The sequence below is a fragment of the Syngnathoides biaculeatus genome, chromosome 13 (assembly GCF_019802595.1).
Source record: "Syngnathoides biaculeatus isolate LvHL_M chromosome 13, ASM1980259v1, whole genome shotgun sequence".
In the NCBI taxonomy this organism is placed as follows: Eukaryota; Metazoa; Chordata; class Actinopteri; order Syngnathiformes; family Syngnathidae; genus Syngnathoides; species Syngnathoides biaculeatus.
In genome coordinates this window covers 20,940,344-20,956,892 of record NC_084652.1, presented here as the reverse complement: position 1 = coordinate 20,956,892, position 16,549 = coordinate 20,940,344, and the positions used below count along the sequence as shown (strand labels likewise).

At 42.0% G+C, this 16,549-nt stretch overlaps 1 protein-coding gene across 1 annotated transcript; it reads left to right on the top strand.

Annotated features, from left to right (window-relative positions):
* The first annotated feature begins 207 nt into the window (after positions 1-207).
* urod (uroporphyrinogen decarboxylase) lies at positions 208-16,549 on the top strand. The gene is made up of 10 exons (XM_061839365.1): positions 208-380; positions 1,147-1,259; positions 1,356-1,435; positions 1,917-1,979; positions 3,119-3,316; positions 3,389-3,550; positions 8,831-8,965; positions 9,405-9,505; positions 15,771-15,837; positions 16,300-16,549. The coding sequence occupies exons 1-10, from the start codon at positions 358-360 to the stop codon at positions 16,462-16,464; spliced, it is 1,107 nt and encodes a 368-aa protein (XP_061695349.1). The 5' UTR covers positions 208-357; the 3' UTR covers positions 16,465-16,549.

Sequence of the window (16,549 nt, the reverse complement as noted above, 5' to 3'; positions counted from 1 at the left end):
ACTGGAGGAACATGCAAACTCCACACAGGAAGGGCTGGAATTGAACCCGGGTCTTCAAAACTATGAGGCTAACGCTTCCCAGGTGCGTCATGCATGCCTATCATGCATGTTTTGGGAGATATTTAAGGAAACCAGAATATTCGGAGAAATGTTCATTTTTATTTTTAATTTTAATTTTATTTTTATTTTGAAATTTGTGTTGTTTCCGGTGTGGTCACGCGGCTCCAAGATGGCCGCGCCCTGCGAGTGACAGTTGCTTTTTCAGAGTCGGAGTGAGTTGAAGTGTCAGTAGAAGAGGTGCTTGTCTTAGTTGACACCTTCCAGAAGGAAGCTCGTCTGTTCCTCGGATTGGCCAACATGAGCAAGGGCGAATTAATCCTGTGAGTAGTCCATTTCGTTCCGTTGCGCAGGTACGTTAGCTGCTAGCTGTCAGTGGAGTTATGAAAACAGCCCTCAGTCATTGTTATGAAAGCAAATTTAGTTTTTCCTGCATCATGTGCATGATTTATCCCCCTGCTAAAAATTTATTACACTTATATGTCATTCAATGCTGCCATTTTTGGTTTTGAAATGTGAATACTAAGTACATACTGTATTTAAATCGTAATTCCCAGAGGAATAGAGCTGGGCTACAGTCTTAGAGCTGTTCAATATTCAAAATAAATATTATGTGTCAAACATCCTTCCTTTAAATGTATTTGACCTCAAATAAGCTAAAACTAGTGCAGTGTAAGAGCATAGATTAACAATAATAATAATGCTGTCTACCGTTGTTTATGAATAGACACGCAGCTGTTTTATTGGGAAGAATTTAGGGATGTATTGCTTACACTACCTACTGTCTCGATGGTGCTGGGACGTGATAAGAGGTAGACAAGTCTTATCTGTCCTGGCCACCACGGGGGAGTTGGACATCTGTAGTTTAGATAACATAACTTGGCGGCAAGAGATTGATAACTGTGCTGGCTCCAAGTCATTCTGTTGTTATCCACTTATAAAAAGTTAATTTTGTAACGTCAAGTCAGTGTGAAAGTGTCAAGGTCTTTAGCGAAAATTGTGATGCTCTTTTTCCAGTAGTAGTCAACGCTACATCATTATATTTTTATGAGACCAACTTAGAATGAATGTGACCGATGTACCCTCCAGCCCTGAAGACTTCCCTCAACTCCAGAATGACGCATTCTTACGAGCAGCTCGAGGTGGACAAACTGAGCATGTCCCCGTCTGGTGTATGAGACAGGCTGGAAGATACCTCCCTGGTACTGGGATCTATTCTCTGCGCTCTTGCACTAACAAGCCAGCAGGACATCTGTCCAGCATCAATTGTGATTATGAACATTTTGTCAAATTTGCAGAGTTTCGTGAGTTCAGGGCAGGGAAGGACTTTTTCGAAACATGTCGCTCACCAGAGGCCTGCTGTGAGCTCACATTGCAGGTATGGCAATACTGTTTGCTTTACGATGTGAATTATCTTCTCATCTTAACCTTCAAGGTAGACTCTTCTCAAGTTTTTGCTTGCTATTTTCTTTCCAACCTCTTAAGTAGTTATTTTTAGGCTTCACCATGCTGATTAAGTGACATTTGATGTAAAACATTTAATACCGGAACCCAATTTTAAAGGAGGCATATTACACATTGTTTTCAAATTTTGGAGCTTATTAAATATTTTTGGGCTTAATGTCCGAGGCTTGTAATATTGTTTTGAGAAGCATTTTTTTTGTTTAGTTTGTTGACCATTCTACTGATGTGCACGTAAAATAGTGTAGTAACAGTCGCTACGGTACTACCAACTGCAATAATGACATTAGTGCACAGGTTATTTTTTAGACTTAAAATTAGTATGTGTCGTACTATCACATTTATAATATCATTATTCTTTTCATTAAAATGTAACTGTCCATTTTTCTGTCGTTTAGCCTCTTAGACGTTTTCAATTCGATGCTGCCATCATCTTTTCTGACATCCTCGTTGTACCACAGGTAAGCTTTATCCTATACTGTTGAATTTATTAAATATTGTCTACTAACCTAAAAAACGAAAGATTTATGGCAAGCGTGTAATGATAATAAGCTGAACCTATAGTTATGTATAATCCATCATATATACTGCTCGCATACTACTTTAATGTGTGCTTTCCAACAATTTAAAAAAAAGTAAGAATGTATGCTTTGCTGTCCCCTAGTGGCTTTTAACCTTGGCGCAGTTATGGTGTCATTTCATGGGTCACGCAGGCAGGAAGTGCTGTGAAAAAGTATTCAACCTCTTCTCAAATTCTTCTATTATTGATTAATTTAGCCACTTAAGATCAAACAAATCAAAGTATCAGACAAATATAACCCATGCAAACTTAAAATCTTTTTTTAATTATTTCGTTTATTAAAGGAAAAAAAAATACCGGTCTTCAGTTATCTCTTCCTTCGGACCAGTTCATTCAAGAAAACGCTTAAACAGAACCTGTTTGAGAAAATCAAACAGGAGAAAAGATTTTAAAAAAACAAAACGAACTGCAAGAAAATGAGATGATCCAAAGAAATTCTAGAGTGGTTAAGAAATAAAAGAACTTACATCCCTCAGTTTGGAAAGGGTTACAAAGTAATTTCTAAAGCTTTAGCATTCTAGCCAATCACATACATACAAAGATTAACCCAAGAGATATGGACAGAACTCAGAACCAGAACTCAGGACGACTTCTAAAGAATTGCAGACTTCCCTTGCCTCAGTTAAGATCAGTGTTTGTCCCACACGTCCAATGTTTTTTTTTTTTTTTAAATAACTTTATTAGTGGTCAAATATTTACACTATTATGTCAAAAGACACGTGACTTCTTTTCCTTTCGCTTGCCCCGTTAGGGGTCGCCACAGCACACAAAGCTAAAAATAAAAAAAGTTTGGATTCAAATATACTATACCTGATGGCAATGCGGAGCTGGTCAATGACGTCATTGATCACATTTGCAGCCTATCAGCATAAAATGCTAATCAGCAGATGATACCAATTAAGCCAATCCAATCGATTTAAATCTTCTGAACAGGATGAACATTTATTAATTGATATTGAAATAAAAGTTGTATGTTGCCTATTTTCATTTGTCTTTCATTCCTTTCCTTCCTCCCTTCAGGCAATGGGTATGGATGTCCAGATGGTGCCAGGCAAAGGTCCGACGTTCCCCGAGCCCCTGAAGGAACCAGAAGACCTACAGCGTCTGCGTGTGAAAGTAGATGTAGCCAAAGAACTGGGTTATGTTTTCCAAGCCATCACACTGACAAGACACAAGATTGAGGGCAAAGTACCACTGATAGGATTCACTGGCGCACCAGTGAGTTGTTCTGAAAGGGCAGTGTGTCGCAAACTTATTTTTGTCTCTAATCGATTTGCATTCCTTTAACAGTGGACGCTCATGTCTTACATGATAGAAGGTGGCGGTTCCACTACCCACTCGAAGGCGAAGCGTTGGCTGTATCAACATCCCGAACCCAGCCACATGCTGTTGAAAATGCTCACGGATGTTATTGTTGAGTATCTGCTGGGCCAGGTGGCAGCTGGAGCCCAGGTCAGACTTCTACTCGTGCCGATGCAGATACATTATGATGATGTTTAATGGAGAACATACAAACATCCTGAGTTATGATTAATATGAGGGGCAATCAAAAAGTAATGTTCCCAATTTAATTTAGCCTATTTTAAATTGTCTATAATTGTCAGTTTGTAATTTAAATACTTGTTAAAGGTTTATTTTATTTTTAGTGACATAGGTTTATTTATTAAAAAAAAGATTCCTAAAATGTCATTATTGTCGGATGCTAGAAGAACGAGAGAGCTGTGATTTATTTTCTTCCTTTGGCAGGGGAATCACGACTAAACATTTTCATAATGTTGCAAGATTCCATCCCATTTCCCAAGCCGCATATCCGCGCAATAGGTTGCAGCACAATCAAAAAGTGGGTGTTCAGAATCAAAGGGGAAGAACAAGCACCTGCTTTGAGTTACCTCTGTTGACAGGCAAAGGAGCCTGAGACCATCTTCAGCGGGTGATCCAGGTCGTAGTGCTAGGATTGAGGCACTAATCAGCGAAGCACCACTGATTTGTAAGAATTGTAAGAAAAAAAAATCCCTGACTAAAAAATAATTAATTTTCATTAAATCACCTGTTCCGCAATTATTGGCAACCTTAACAATTCCCAGGAAATCAATATAATTGAAGCATTTCTGTCATTTCTACAGTAGTTTACAACATTTACTAGAATATGTAGGAACATTTAATTAGTAATTCATCACTTTCTGTTTCCCTGGGGTATATAAATATGACATGACACAGAGCCCATTTCTCTTATCCACTCTTAAACATGGGAAAGACAAAGGAACACAGCATACAAGTGAGGCAGATGTGCGTCGACCTTCACAGGTCAGGCAGAGACTACAAGAAGATTGCCACTCAACTGCAGCTGCCCATATCCACTGTGAGAGGAATAATTAAGAAGTTCAAAACAACTGGAACAGTGGTAAACAAGCCTGGACGAGGACCCAAGTTTATTTTGCCACCACGCACAGTGAGGAGGATAGTAAGAGAAATCAAAAGATCTCCAAAGCTCACTGTTACAGAATTACAACAAATGGTAGCATCCTGGGGTCACAAAGTCTCCAAATCAACCATCAGGCGCTGTCTACACGCCAACAAGCTGTTTGGGAGTCATCCACGGAGAAAACCTTTCCTCACTCAAATCATAAATGCAAACATCTGGAGTTCGCCCAGCGGTATTAGGGCTTCAACTGGGACCGTGTGCTTTGATCAGATAAGACCAAGATTGAGCTTTTTGGCAACAAACACTAAGTGAGTCTGGTGTGCCACCTCAAGCACCTCATACCCACTGTGAAGTATGGGGGTGGGTCAGTGATGGTGTGTGGCTGTTTCGCTTACAAAGGCCCTGGGAACCTTGTTAGGGTGCATGGCATCATGAATGCTTTGAAAAGCCAGGACATTTTAAATCAAAATCTGTTGCCTCTGCCCGAAAGCTGAAGATGGGTCGTCACTGGGTTTTTCAGCAAGATAATGACCCTAAACATATTGCCGAATCTACACAGAAAATTTTCGCCAGACACAAAATCAAGCTCCTTCCATGGGCATCTCAGTCCCCAGACCTCAACCCCATTGAAAACTTGAGGGGTGAGCTGAAGAGGAGCCTACAGAGGAGAGGACCCAGGTCTCTGGATGATTTAGAGAGATTCTGCAAAGAGGAATGGCTGAAGATCCCTCTTTGTCTTTTCCCATCTTGTGAAACATTATAGGAGAAGATGAGGTGCTGTTTTGTTGGCAAAATGGTGTTGTACAAAGTATTAACACCAGGGGTGCTAATAATTGTGACACATTATTTGATGTCAAATAATTATTCCTTTATGTGGGATTTTTTTTTCCCCCACTGAATAAATGCATTGTATTTAAGGTTGGATTTTTATCTTTTTTCCCAATAAGGTCCCATATTATTTAGGAAAAAAAAAATATTAGAAGGTAAAAAACACATCTTAACCAGGGGTGCCAATAATTATGGGGGGCACTTTAGCGTAGCGTATTTGTTGCAACTGCACCTAACCTCAGAAAAGGGTGCCCGTGAGTTTGTTTTAACTTAAAGCCCAAGTGTCATCCTATAAACATTCTAAAATAGATATTGTAATGAAAAATACATATAACATTATTCACTTAAATTTCTATACGAAAAAATAAATGTAAGCGGAGAGTGCGTCATCCTCACCTGTGCCTACAATTATGAACTGAATCGGTAACAAAGGCAGAGTCCAACAATCACCGTCTGACTTAGTGCCAGTAATACAAACCAAACTTTGTCACTGGTTGTACAGAGACCGAAGCACCCCCATAGAACTACCCAAAGGATGTGGTCAATCGACTTCTCCAAATCTATAAAAAACATATTTACTGGTTGGGCAAACTGCACCCTGGAGGACCCTGGCAAAGGTTTAGAGCTGGTTCCCTGTCCCTGTTGACTTCCCAACGCAGGCTTTTCTTGAGCACTCCTGAATAAACCTGAGCAGGGAAGCTGAGGAGTGTAATCCCTCGATAGTTGGAACACACAGACTGATCCCTTTTTAAAAGACTGGGATGGTGGTCACCCTTGGTGCAGCAGTCTGCCAATCCAGAAGCACTGTCCCCGATGTCCACGTGTCAACCAGGACAACCCCACAATATCCAGAGCTTTCTGGAAATCTCATCCAGCCATGGGCTTGTGCCACTGAAATCTTTTTCACCTCCTCTGTGACCTCAAACCCATAGATAAAAGAGCAGGCCTCAGAGATCCCAGACTCTGCTTCCTCATGCAAAAGCCTGTCGGTGAAATCGAGGAAGTCTTCAAAGGATTTAGGTTCTCTTGCCTGGACACAGGCCACTGGGGGCTGCACTCTGGTACCAGGCCTGGAGGTGGGGCTATAAAGTGAGCAGCTGGTTACCGTGCTTGCACCTATGGGGCCTGGCCAGGCACAACTGAAAAAGCTAACATGGGTCCCCTTTCCCATTCCTGTTGGTTTGATTTGATTGGCTCACACTGCTAGCTTGGCTGTTTTCAAAGGCAGGGACCTTTGTGATCCGATCCCCACCTGCAGAAACTAGCTCTGGGGATGTGGAATGTCTCCTCTCTGGGAGAGAAGAGCCACAGCTGCTGTGTGAGGTCGAAAGGTTCCAACAAGATATCATCGGCCTTGCATCCACACACGGTTTTGGCTCCGATACCACTACTTTTGAAAGGGGTTGGACTAATTTCCACTTTGCACCTCTCGCCATGGTGCGAGGTGCCAAACATGTCTGGGTATACTTACTCCCCTGAATCCCCCTTTCTGGCTCGACTCCTATTTATTGGGTTTCACTTCTGAGGATGATAAGGTAGCCTCCCTGTGTCTTTGAATGTGGGGGGACGGGTCCTAACTGTTGTTTGTTCATAAGCATCAAACAGCAGTTCAGAGTACCCACCATTTTTGGAGTCCTTGGAGGGGTTGCTGGAGAGGGCTCCCGCTGGGAATTCCACCATTCTGCTGGGGAATTTCAACGGTCACTTAGGCAATACAAGTGAGGCCTCAGAGGGCATGATTGGGAGGAATGGCCCTCCCTATCAGAACCCAAGCAGGGTTCTTATTATTGGACGTCTGCGCTCATGTTCAATCATAAAGGTGTCTACAAATGCACTTGGCACCAGGACACCCAAGGTCACATTTCGATGATCAACTTTGTGGTTTTGTGTCATTTGGCTTGTGGCAAAATTTCTTTGCCACTCGGGAAATGAGAGGGGGGCGTTCATTGTCAACTGATCACTATCGAGTGGTGTTTTGAATCAGATTGTGGATGAAGATGCCCGTCCGATCTGACAGGCCCCAACTTTTTGTGAGCCTCTGTTTGGAATGTATCCGTTTCAACTCTCACCTCAGGCAGGACTTCAGCCACGGCCCGCGGAATGCAGGGGGCATTAAGTTTGAGAAGACCATGTTCTGCGCCTCCATTGGTGAGGTGACCGCACCACGCTTTGGCCGTTATGGTTGCAATCCCCAAACCTTTTGATGGGCACCAACAGTGAGAGGGTGCCATCAAGCTGAAGGAGGAGGCCTGTCGGGCATTTTTGGCCTGTGTAACCCCTGAGGCAGCTGATGGCTGCCCAAGTGGAATGCAGCTTTGGTGATCACTGAAGCAAAAACTCAACCACGGGAGTTCTTCTACTGTCTACCATTTGGAGAACATATACAAAGTGTAGGCTTGCATGTGCCATGCAGGTAAAGAGAAGGTCATCCATGCTTTTATCTCAAGAAGACATGTATTGTAATGATCTTCTGACTGGACTCCGCCAAAAGAGAGATGTGGCTGTTTCAGAATGCTGCAGCTCAGGTTCTGACCAGACCAATAGGTCAGAGCATATAACTCCAATTAAAGTCTTTACACTGGCTTCCATTTAGCGTTGGAATCGATTTTAAAGTTCTGCTGTTGGTCTATAAATCACTAAGTGGTTTAGGTCCCAAACACATGGAAGAAATGCTTATGGAATAGAGACTCTGTAGGGCTCTGAGACTCAAGTCAATTAGTGGAGCACAGAATCCAAAGCAAACATAGTGTGTGTGTTTCTTTCGGCTTGTCCCTTTCGGGGTCGCCACAGCGTGTCATCTCAGATGAACGCACTTATGTTTGGCACAATTTTTACGCCGGATGCCCTTCCTGACGCAACCCTTCTCAGGGAGTGGAGGCCCCAGTGGGATACGAGCCCACAACCGCTGGTTTACCAAACCAGTGCTCTAACCACTGAGCTACAGGGCCTCCAAAGCAAACATAGTGAAGTTCTGTTTTGTTTTTATGCTGCACACAAATGGAATAAGTTGTCAGCAGAAGTGATGTGAGCTCCATGTTTGAATGTTTTTAAATACAGGTTAAAAAGTCTTTTCTCATGGTTTTTAGAGCATTTCCACTGTTAAATATTTCTTGCACTGTATGTTTTAAATACACTATTTTCTCTCTAAATGTTTGTACACATTTTTTTCCTTTTCTTAAATGCTTTTAATCACGTAAAGTACATTGCGTTACCTTGTTTATGAAATATGCTTTTTAAATGTTTCATGGTACACACAAATCTTCCCATTGTTTGTTGCTTTGAATTTAGTCTTCAGGGCAACTGTACCTCATCATACCAAGATTGTTTCCCATTTTTTGGTTGTCTTGGGGTAGGTTAATGATGCAAAAAGAATTAACAGTGTAACATCATTGCACGAGAGCCGCTTTTTTTGTGCTCTTTCCTGCCTCCTTTTGTCATGTAAAATGTCTCTTAAAAATGCCCCCTTTGTCTGTGTTGTCCAGGCACTGCAGGTCTTCGAGTCCCATGCAGGCATTTTAGGACCTGTTGAGTTTCAAACTTTCTCTCTTCCTTACCTTCGCAACATTGCTCGCCGTGTCAAGGAAAAACTCAAAGAGGCGCGACAGGATGTTCCCATGGTACGTGAACAGGGCCACATCCAGTACATACACATCAAGACATTTAGATGAATATTACTATGTACTGTTTGAATTCCATTAAGTTATGAAGACATATTTTCACCCCTTATATGTTTTATTAATCTCTGTGTTCTCTTATTATAATTATCTTCATTATTGGTTGCAACGCTTGGCTTCTAAAATAAGTACTGTTTCCCATGAGGCTTCATTAAGGATTCAAACCTTGTCATTTTTTTAGTCAATAGATGGCAGCATTTTACTAGCAACAAATTTTGTTGCGTCTTCAGGAAGTTTTAGTGCACAGTATTGACTATGTATATGTGTGTGTGTGTGTGTGTGTGTGTGTGTGTGTGTGTGTGTGTGTGCGCGTGTGTGTGTGCGTGTGTGCTTTTTTTTGCGTGTGTGTCTGCGCTTGCATGCATATGTTTGTGTGAAGCAGATTGTTTTTGCAAAAGATGCTCATTATGCACTTGAAGCTCTCTCTCAGTCTCATTATGAAGTGGTCGGGCTTGACTGGACCATTGACCCCCGCTCAGCACGGTAATGCGCACACACACACACACACACACACAGGTAATTATTAACTGGCGCACTGTGTTTGATCAACAGTGCAGGAAACTCAAGATTAGATGTTTGTTGAGAAACTAGTGAAACATTTGAATGGTTAACTTGTTAATCAGTCAGAAGCCCTTTGCTCATGTGTGTGGACCTGGGCTCTGAATCGAGTTGTCGTTGATCATTGCAGTCCCGCTTTGGACGAAAATAACAACTTGCTTCCTGACTGCTGCCAAGTTGTCTTTGAGCAAAGCACCAAACCCTGCTTACAAGTGAAATACAACTACATAGAAGTAATGTACAGTGGAACTGCAAAAGTCAAAGGTCATAAAACTACAAGCATAACCAAAATGATGGTTAAAAACAGTGAAAATGTTGACGTGATGGGTAAATGATACTGAGGCTTTGGAGTTTGTCACTCTTCTTGAAGCGGAGTGATTTGAAACATTGTCAGAGCTTGTATCAAAACACCAATTTCACTTGACCAATGAGATTTGAAGCATCAAATGACATCGCTGTTTCGCGTGGTGCTCTATTCCTTCATGTTTTGAAGCATTTCATTGGCTAATGCGGTTTCAACACATTGTGAGCCTATGGCAGCTTGTCACATTTGACAGATTTGAGTTGTCTGACACCAAAATAGCTGTATAAAATGCATCATTGTGGAGAGAGAGATTTGGAGACTAAGTCAACCATGCAAGTCCCCAAATGACAAACCATGATCATTAAAGGTTTTCCATATAAACACCAAACACAGCAAAACAGTGTTTCTGAATTCACACGCAATGATAATTCGCAAAGTCTGAAGGATCTCTAATCCTGTTAAGGACTTTTAGTACAATTTTTAAATAAAGCCCAAAGCTTTAAATTAACCCTTACCTGTCGCACCATCACACCCAGTTGCACACTCATTCCAAAGCATTTCTGCTCGATGTTCATAGAACGTGAGTTTTGGACATCAGTCTGATGATTGTGGAAGTGCTACATGACTGTAATTTCTTCTGGAGGCCAGTGCAATACCCACCCCCACTAGTGCACCCAGCCCACAGTGGAAGACCCATGGGTAGAACACAAGGAAGCAGAAGAGTGACTAACATGCTCCCGGGCAGACAGAGCACTCGTAGAGGGATTGAAGACTCACAGCGGAGCAGTCTGTGTTTACATCAGTGATTCCTGGTGCCGCGACACTACCATGGTTTGTAAAGACTGTTCACTGCTGCTGAAGTTGATGATCGTCAAGTGCCAACTTTTTACCTACCAAGGGAATTTACTACTGTTGTGTTAGCAGCCTTTCGCATCCCTCGCAGCTCAACCAACAACAGGAGCAAGGCATTGTACGAACTCCACCAGCTCATCAGTGAGGAGCAAACCTCCCACCCTGATGCCTTGCTCATTCTGGTGGGGGATTTTAACCACACCAACCCCAGGACCATTTTTCCACGACTTCATGGACATTTCCCATGAGGCAACAACATCCTGGACAATGTTTTCACAACTCACAAAGGGGCCTACAAAGCCCCCCCTCCCCCACTTGGGAGCCTCAGACTACACTACTGTCATGCTAATGGATGCATGCAGATCACTGGTTAAAGGTCTAATCCAGAGGAAATGTATTTTATTTGTATATCACGCAAATGTAGCTAAAGTTTCATTAAAAAAAACAAAATGTAGCTAAAGTTTCATTAAAAAAAACTATTTCAAGAATTCTCAACACAACAGAAATGAAAGAAATTAGCGCCAAAGTACACATTTTCTTTGTAATCTGAAATCCTCCCATGTCTGTTTCAAACCAAGGCTCTGTTGAAGCTGCTTCCGTGTGACGTCATGCAAAGATAACCCCAGTACAGAAATGACTTCCTACACAGACAATCATACACGCGAGTGGGATCTAGAGAAAATAGACAGCAGTGACGAAGAGATTTTTATGGATGTGTAAATGCTACTGGCTTCTTGTGCGTGCATAAGAGATCACACAGGTTTCCGAAGCAATGAGTGTTTATTGAACAACGAGGACATGGAATACAGTGAGCGGGTACACACTACTTCTGCCGCAGGTAAAAAACTACAGTATAGATAAGGGACCCAACCCATAACACCTAGGAGAGGTGTATGCCCCAACTTGGCATAGTGACAAACAACCAATAATCTACAGAATGCTCTGTGGAAGAGATAGAAACTGAAGAGGAGGAATTTTCTAATTTTTCCCACGATCGAAAAACATTCCATGCAGGTGTAATTCAACTATATATGTTCGAACCGGTGTGACGGTCTGAGTGTCAAATGCAAAACAAGGATGGGATTCGGCAAGACCTGACGAAGTTGCCATGGAACTTCGCACCCAAAACACAAACTGGTAGGTGCCTCAAGAAATCTACGTACACCCTGTTGACAAAATAATCAAATTCAAACATGTTTAAACGTCTGTTGCTGCTTGCACACAACAGTGAGTCGTTTCTTGTTGTTGTACTAGCGACTGAGTCGGCGTAAAACAAAAATCGAAACCTTCAGTATCATTCTGTGTTTAAAGATTTAGTCCATGTTTTAAATAATGCACCGAACATTTGACACCACACACCGCTGTAGTCGAATTTCAGGAAGACCTCAGCGTCAACAGTACACTAACTTTATACTGTGTCCAAATTTCGTCACCTGCTTAACATCACATGGATACGGATATTAGCTGACATATATATCTTTATCGGTATTGTACTTGCATTTAAAACGAGATAGATACTTGTCACTACTAAGCAATTGAACATGTATATATTTGCTACCGAAGCCAAGTGAACACTGTACCGGGTTTTCAAAGCAGTCCTCTGTGAAATGCTTGAAACATGTTACTGTCCATTTTGATTTGTAAATCCAGTGCGCCCGCTTTGTATTCACAAACCTGGTCCATAACCTGCCTAATCGTTCATGTTTCGGACATTCATGTAAGCTGACTCCGTCAATGTTTGACGCAGAACAGCCGTATGAAACACACTTCCTCATTATCGTTGCTAGCCTTTTTACTCTCTGGCTAAATGTCGTGTTGATGTGAGGTCACATTCCGTAGAGTACCGGAATGTGCTGTATCTACAGTGAAGAAAATAAGTATTTGAACACCCTGCTATATTCCAAGTTCTCCCACTTAGAAATCTTGGAGGGGTCTGAAATTTTCATCATAGGTGCATGTCCACTGTGAATCCAGAAATCACAATGTCTAATTTTTTTTAACGATTTTTTTGTGTGATACAGCTGCAAATAAGTATTTGAACACCTGTCCATGAGCTAGAATTCTGACCCTCAAAGACCTGTTAATCCGCCTTTAAAAATCCACCTCCACTCCATGTATTATCCTGAATCAAATGCACCTGTGTGAGGTTGTAAGCTGCATAAAGACTCGTGTCCACCCCATAAAATCAGAAGGACTCAAATTTGTAACATGGCATAGACCAAAGAGCTGTCCAAAGACACCAGAGACAAAATTGTACAACTCCATACGGCTGGAAAGGTCTACAGAGAAATTACGAAGCAGCTTGGTGAAAAAAGGTCCACTGTTGGAGCAATCATTAGAAAATGGAAGAAGCTAAACATGACAGTTAATCTCAATCGGAGTGGAGCCCCATGCAAGATATCACCTCGTGGGGTCTCAATGATCCTTAGAAAGGTGAGGAATCAGCCCAGGACAACACGACAGGACATGGTCAATGACCTGAAAAGAGCTGGGACCACCGTTTCCAAGGTGACTGTTGGTAAGACGTCATGGTTTGAAATCATGCATGGGGCGGAAGGTTCCGCTGCTTAAATCAGCACATATCAAGGCCCGTGTTAAGTCTGCCAATGACAATTTGGATGATACAGAGGAGTCATGGGAGAAAGTTTTACGGTCAGATGACGCCAAAATGGAACTTTTTAGTCGTAATTCCACTGTTTGGAGAAAGACGAATGATGAGTTCCATCCCAAGAACTCCATCCCTACTGTGAAGCATGTGGGTGGTAGCATCATGCTTTGGGTATGTTTTTGTGCACATGGGACAGGACGTCTGCACTGTATTAAGGAGAGGATGACCACAGCCATGTTTTGTGAAATTTTGGGGAACAACCTCTTTCCCTCAGTCAGAGCATTGAAGATGGGTCTTGGCTGGGTCTTTCAACATCACAGTGACCCCAAACACAGCCAGGAAAACCAAGGAGTAGCTCCGTAAGAAGCACATCAAGGTTCTGGTGTGGCTTAGCCAATCTCCAGACCTAAACCCAATAGAAAATCTTTGGAGTGAGCTGAAACTCTGTGTTTCTCAGCGACAGCCCAGAAACCTGTCTGATCTAGAGAAGATCTGTGGAGGAGTGGGCCATAATCCCTCCTGCAGTGTGTGTAAACCTGGTGCACAACTACAGGAAACATTTGACCTCTGTAATTTCAAACAAAGGCTACTGTACCAAATATTAACATTGGTTTACGCAGGTGTTCATTTTCTTTTTAGATTATCTCTCTCACAGTGGACATGCACCTATGATGAAAATTTCAGACCCCTCCATGATTTCTAAGTGGGAGAACTTGCCATATAGCAGGGTGTTCAAATACTTATTTTCTTTACTCTAAGTGACATTTCAAACAAAATCTTGAGACTGACTTTGACGCAAATTTATTTCATTTTTGTTGTGTTGAGAATCTTTAAAAACATTTTTAGCTACATTTGTATGATGGACAAATAAAATAAATTTCTTCTTGATTAGACCTTTATGGTAACAAAGCCAGTCAAGGAGAAGATGTGGATGCGGCCAGAGGGATCATGAGATCCACTGTTTTGCCACCATAGACTGGAGAGAGTTAAAAAAGGCAGTCGCCCACAACAACATCACAGAAACCATCACTGCCTTCATGAAGACGTGCATGTACGACGTTATGCTGCCTTCAGAGCTGGGGCCAAGGTTAGCCTCAGGACAGCCAGAGCCAACCTGTCACGGGACATCAGAGAAACTAAGAGGCAGGACTCCAGGACAATTGCCGACCGCTTCGGTGACAGCAGAAACACCAGGAACCTTTCCTCCCTTTGAGGCTGACAATAACACCCCAGCACAGAACATGCTGCTGCTGTCTCTAGTCAGCATTTGGAGATGACTCAGAAGGACCAACACAAGGAAAACCTCTGAACCCGACAACATGACTGGCCATATCCTGATCCTCATCTGTCTGTGCCAATGAGCTCCAGATGTCCTCACAGACATTTTTAACATCTCACTGAGCAAAGCCTTCATCCCAACCTGCCTCAAAGTCGCCGCCATCATCACAGTCCCAAAGAATCCATCTCACTTCTGCTAGAATGACTACTGCCCGATTGCACTCACTCCTATCATTATGAAGTACTTCGAGCAGCTAGTCATTGAGCACATCAAATCCTCTGGGTACTCCGGTTTCTTACAGTGTTGATTGAAGACGCTACATTGCCCAAAAGTGTGAATGATTGGTTGTCCAGCAGCTAGTTCAGGGTGTGCGAGCCTCTCACCCAAACGTAGCTGGGATAGGCTTCAGCATGCCAGTGCCCTTAGTTAGGATAAGAGGTATGGATTATAGATAGAGGGATGGCATGAGGAAGTGGCAATTCTGCCAAATGGGCAGAGTGGTATGTTGACTAAAGTGGACACCTCACTCTGCTAATATCACATCCCACCCCCAAAAGAAAATAAAAAAACAGCCAACTAAGAAGAAAAAGAACTTTTAGAACCTCCCGTCCACCGGAGTGGAGCCTGGTGGATGGAGCATAACCCATACCAAGGGGCACAGGGTGGTCTGCCGCTGAAACCAGAGGTGCCCATCTGGTGGTGGGGGGAGTTTAAGCCATACCTCAACAATATAATACTGTTTTCAGTCTTTGCAGGTTTTAACTTCTTCTTTCAAACAAATATATTTAGAAATAAAAAGCTGACTTCAACTTTTAACGATGAACTGTTGTCATGCAGGATATTGGCTCAAAGACCTGAAGAATACACTTGAGTCTATTTTGCTTTTTTTGGCTCAGATTGTGGTTATCTGTAATCTGAATTACCGTTTTAAATGAAACATTTATCAGATTGCTTCACAATAACAGCTTCCAGGTGTTTAAAAAAAAAAAAAAAAACAGCTGACACTATCCTCTGTCGAAATACTCCAAGATGCAGACAAATTTGTTTGAATTCTCTGAAATTGCTGATGTATTTGCATTCAAATGAGTAATTCTTTATCTGTGTTTACATTGGTCTTTTTTTGTTTGCTTTTATTTTTTTAATCTAGGGAGAAGACAGGAGGAAAGGTTAGCCTTCAGGGAAACATGGACCCATGTGCGCTTTATGCTTCCAAGGTAAGAAATCAAACTTCTCTTTGGATGTAGTTTTTGTATCCTGCTTTTGTGTGTGTGTGTGTGTGTGTGTGTGTGTGTGTGTGTGTGTGTGTGTGTGTGTGTGTGTGTGTGTTGTGTGTGTGTGTGTGTGTTGTGTGTGTGTGTGTGTGTGGTGTGTTGTGTGTGTGTGTGTGTGTGTGTGTGTGTGTGTAAATTATTCATGACAATAAAGAGAAGTTATTTTTAAAAATCCAGCAACATTTATTTGGTAATAATGCTTAATTTTTCTTTCCCAAATTACACTAACCCCACCCCCACACACACACTTTAATATGCTGCCCTTCTTTATTCTGTTTCTGTTTGTATTTACTATTACCATATTTTGTCAAACTCTTGTCACAATTTCTTAAAAATAATCTCATTTGTCTTTAGTTCCTTTGTTGGGCTGTTTGTCTGACCTCCTCCACCTCCCCTTTTTCTTAGGAGCGTATCTCAGACATGGTGAAGAACATGCTGGAAGGGTTTGGCACCAGAGGCTATATTGCCAACTTGGGCCACGGTCTTTACCCCGATATGGACCCGGAGAATGTGGGAGCCTTCGTGGAAGCTGTACATCAACACTCAAAACAAATGGTCAAGCAAATGTAGATGGGTATCGTGAAAATGAGCAAGAATGTATATTGATGGATCAATTTGATTTTGGTGGAAGTAAATAATGAAAAAAAAAAAATCA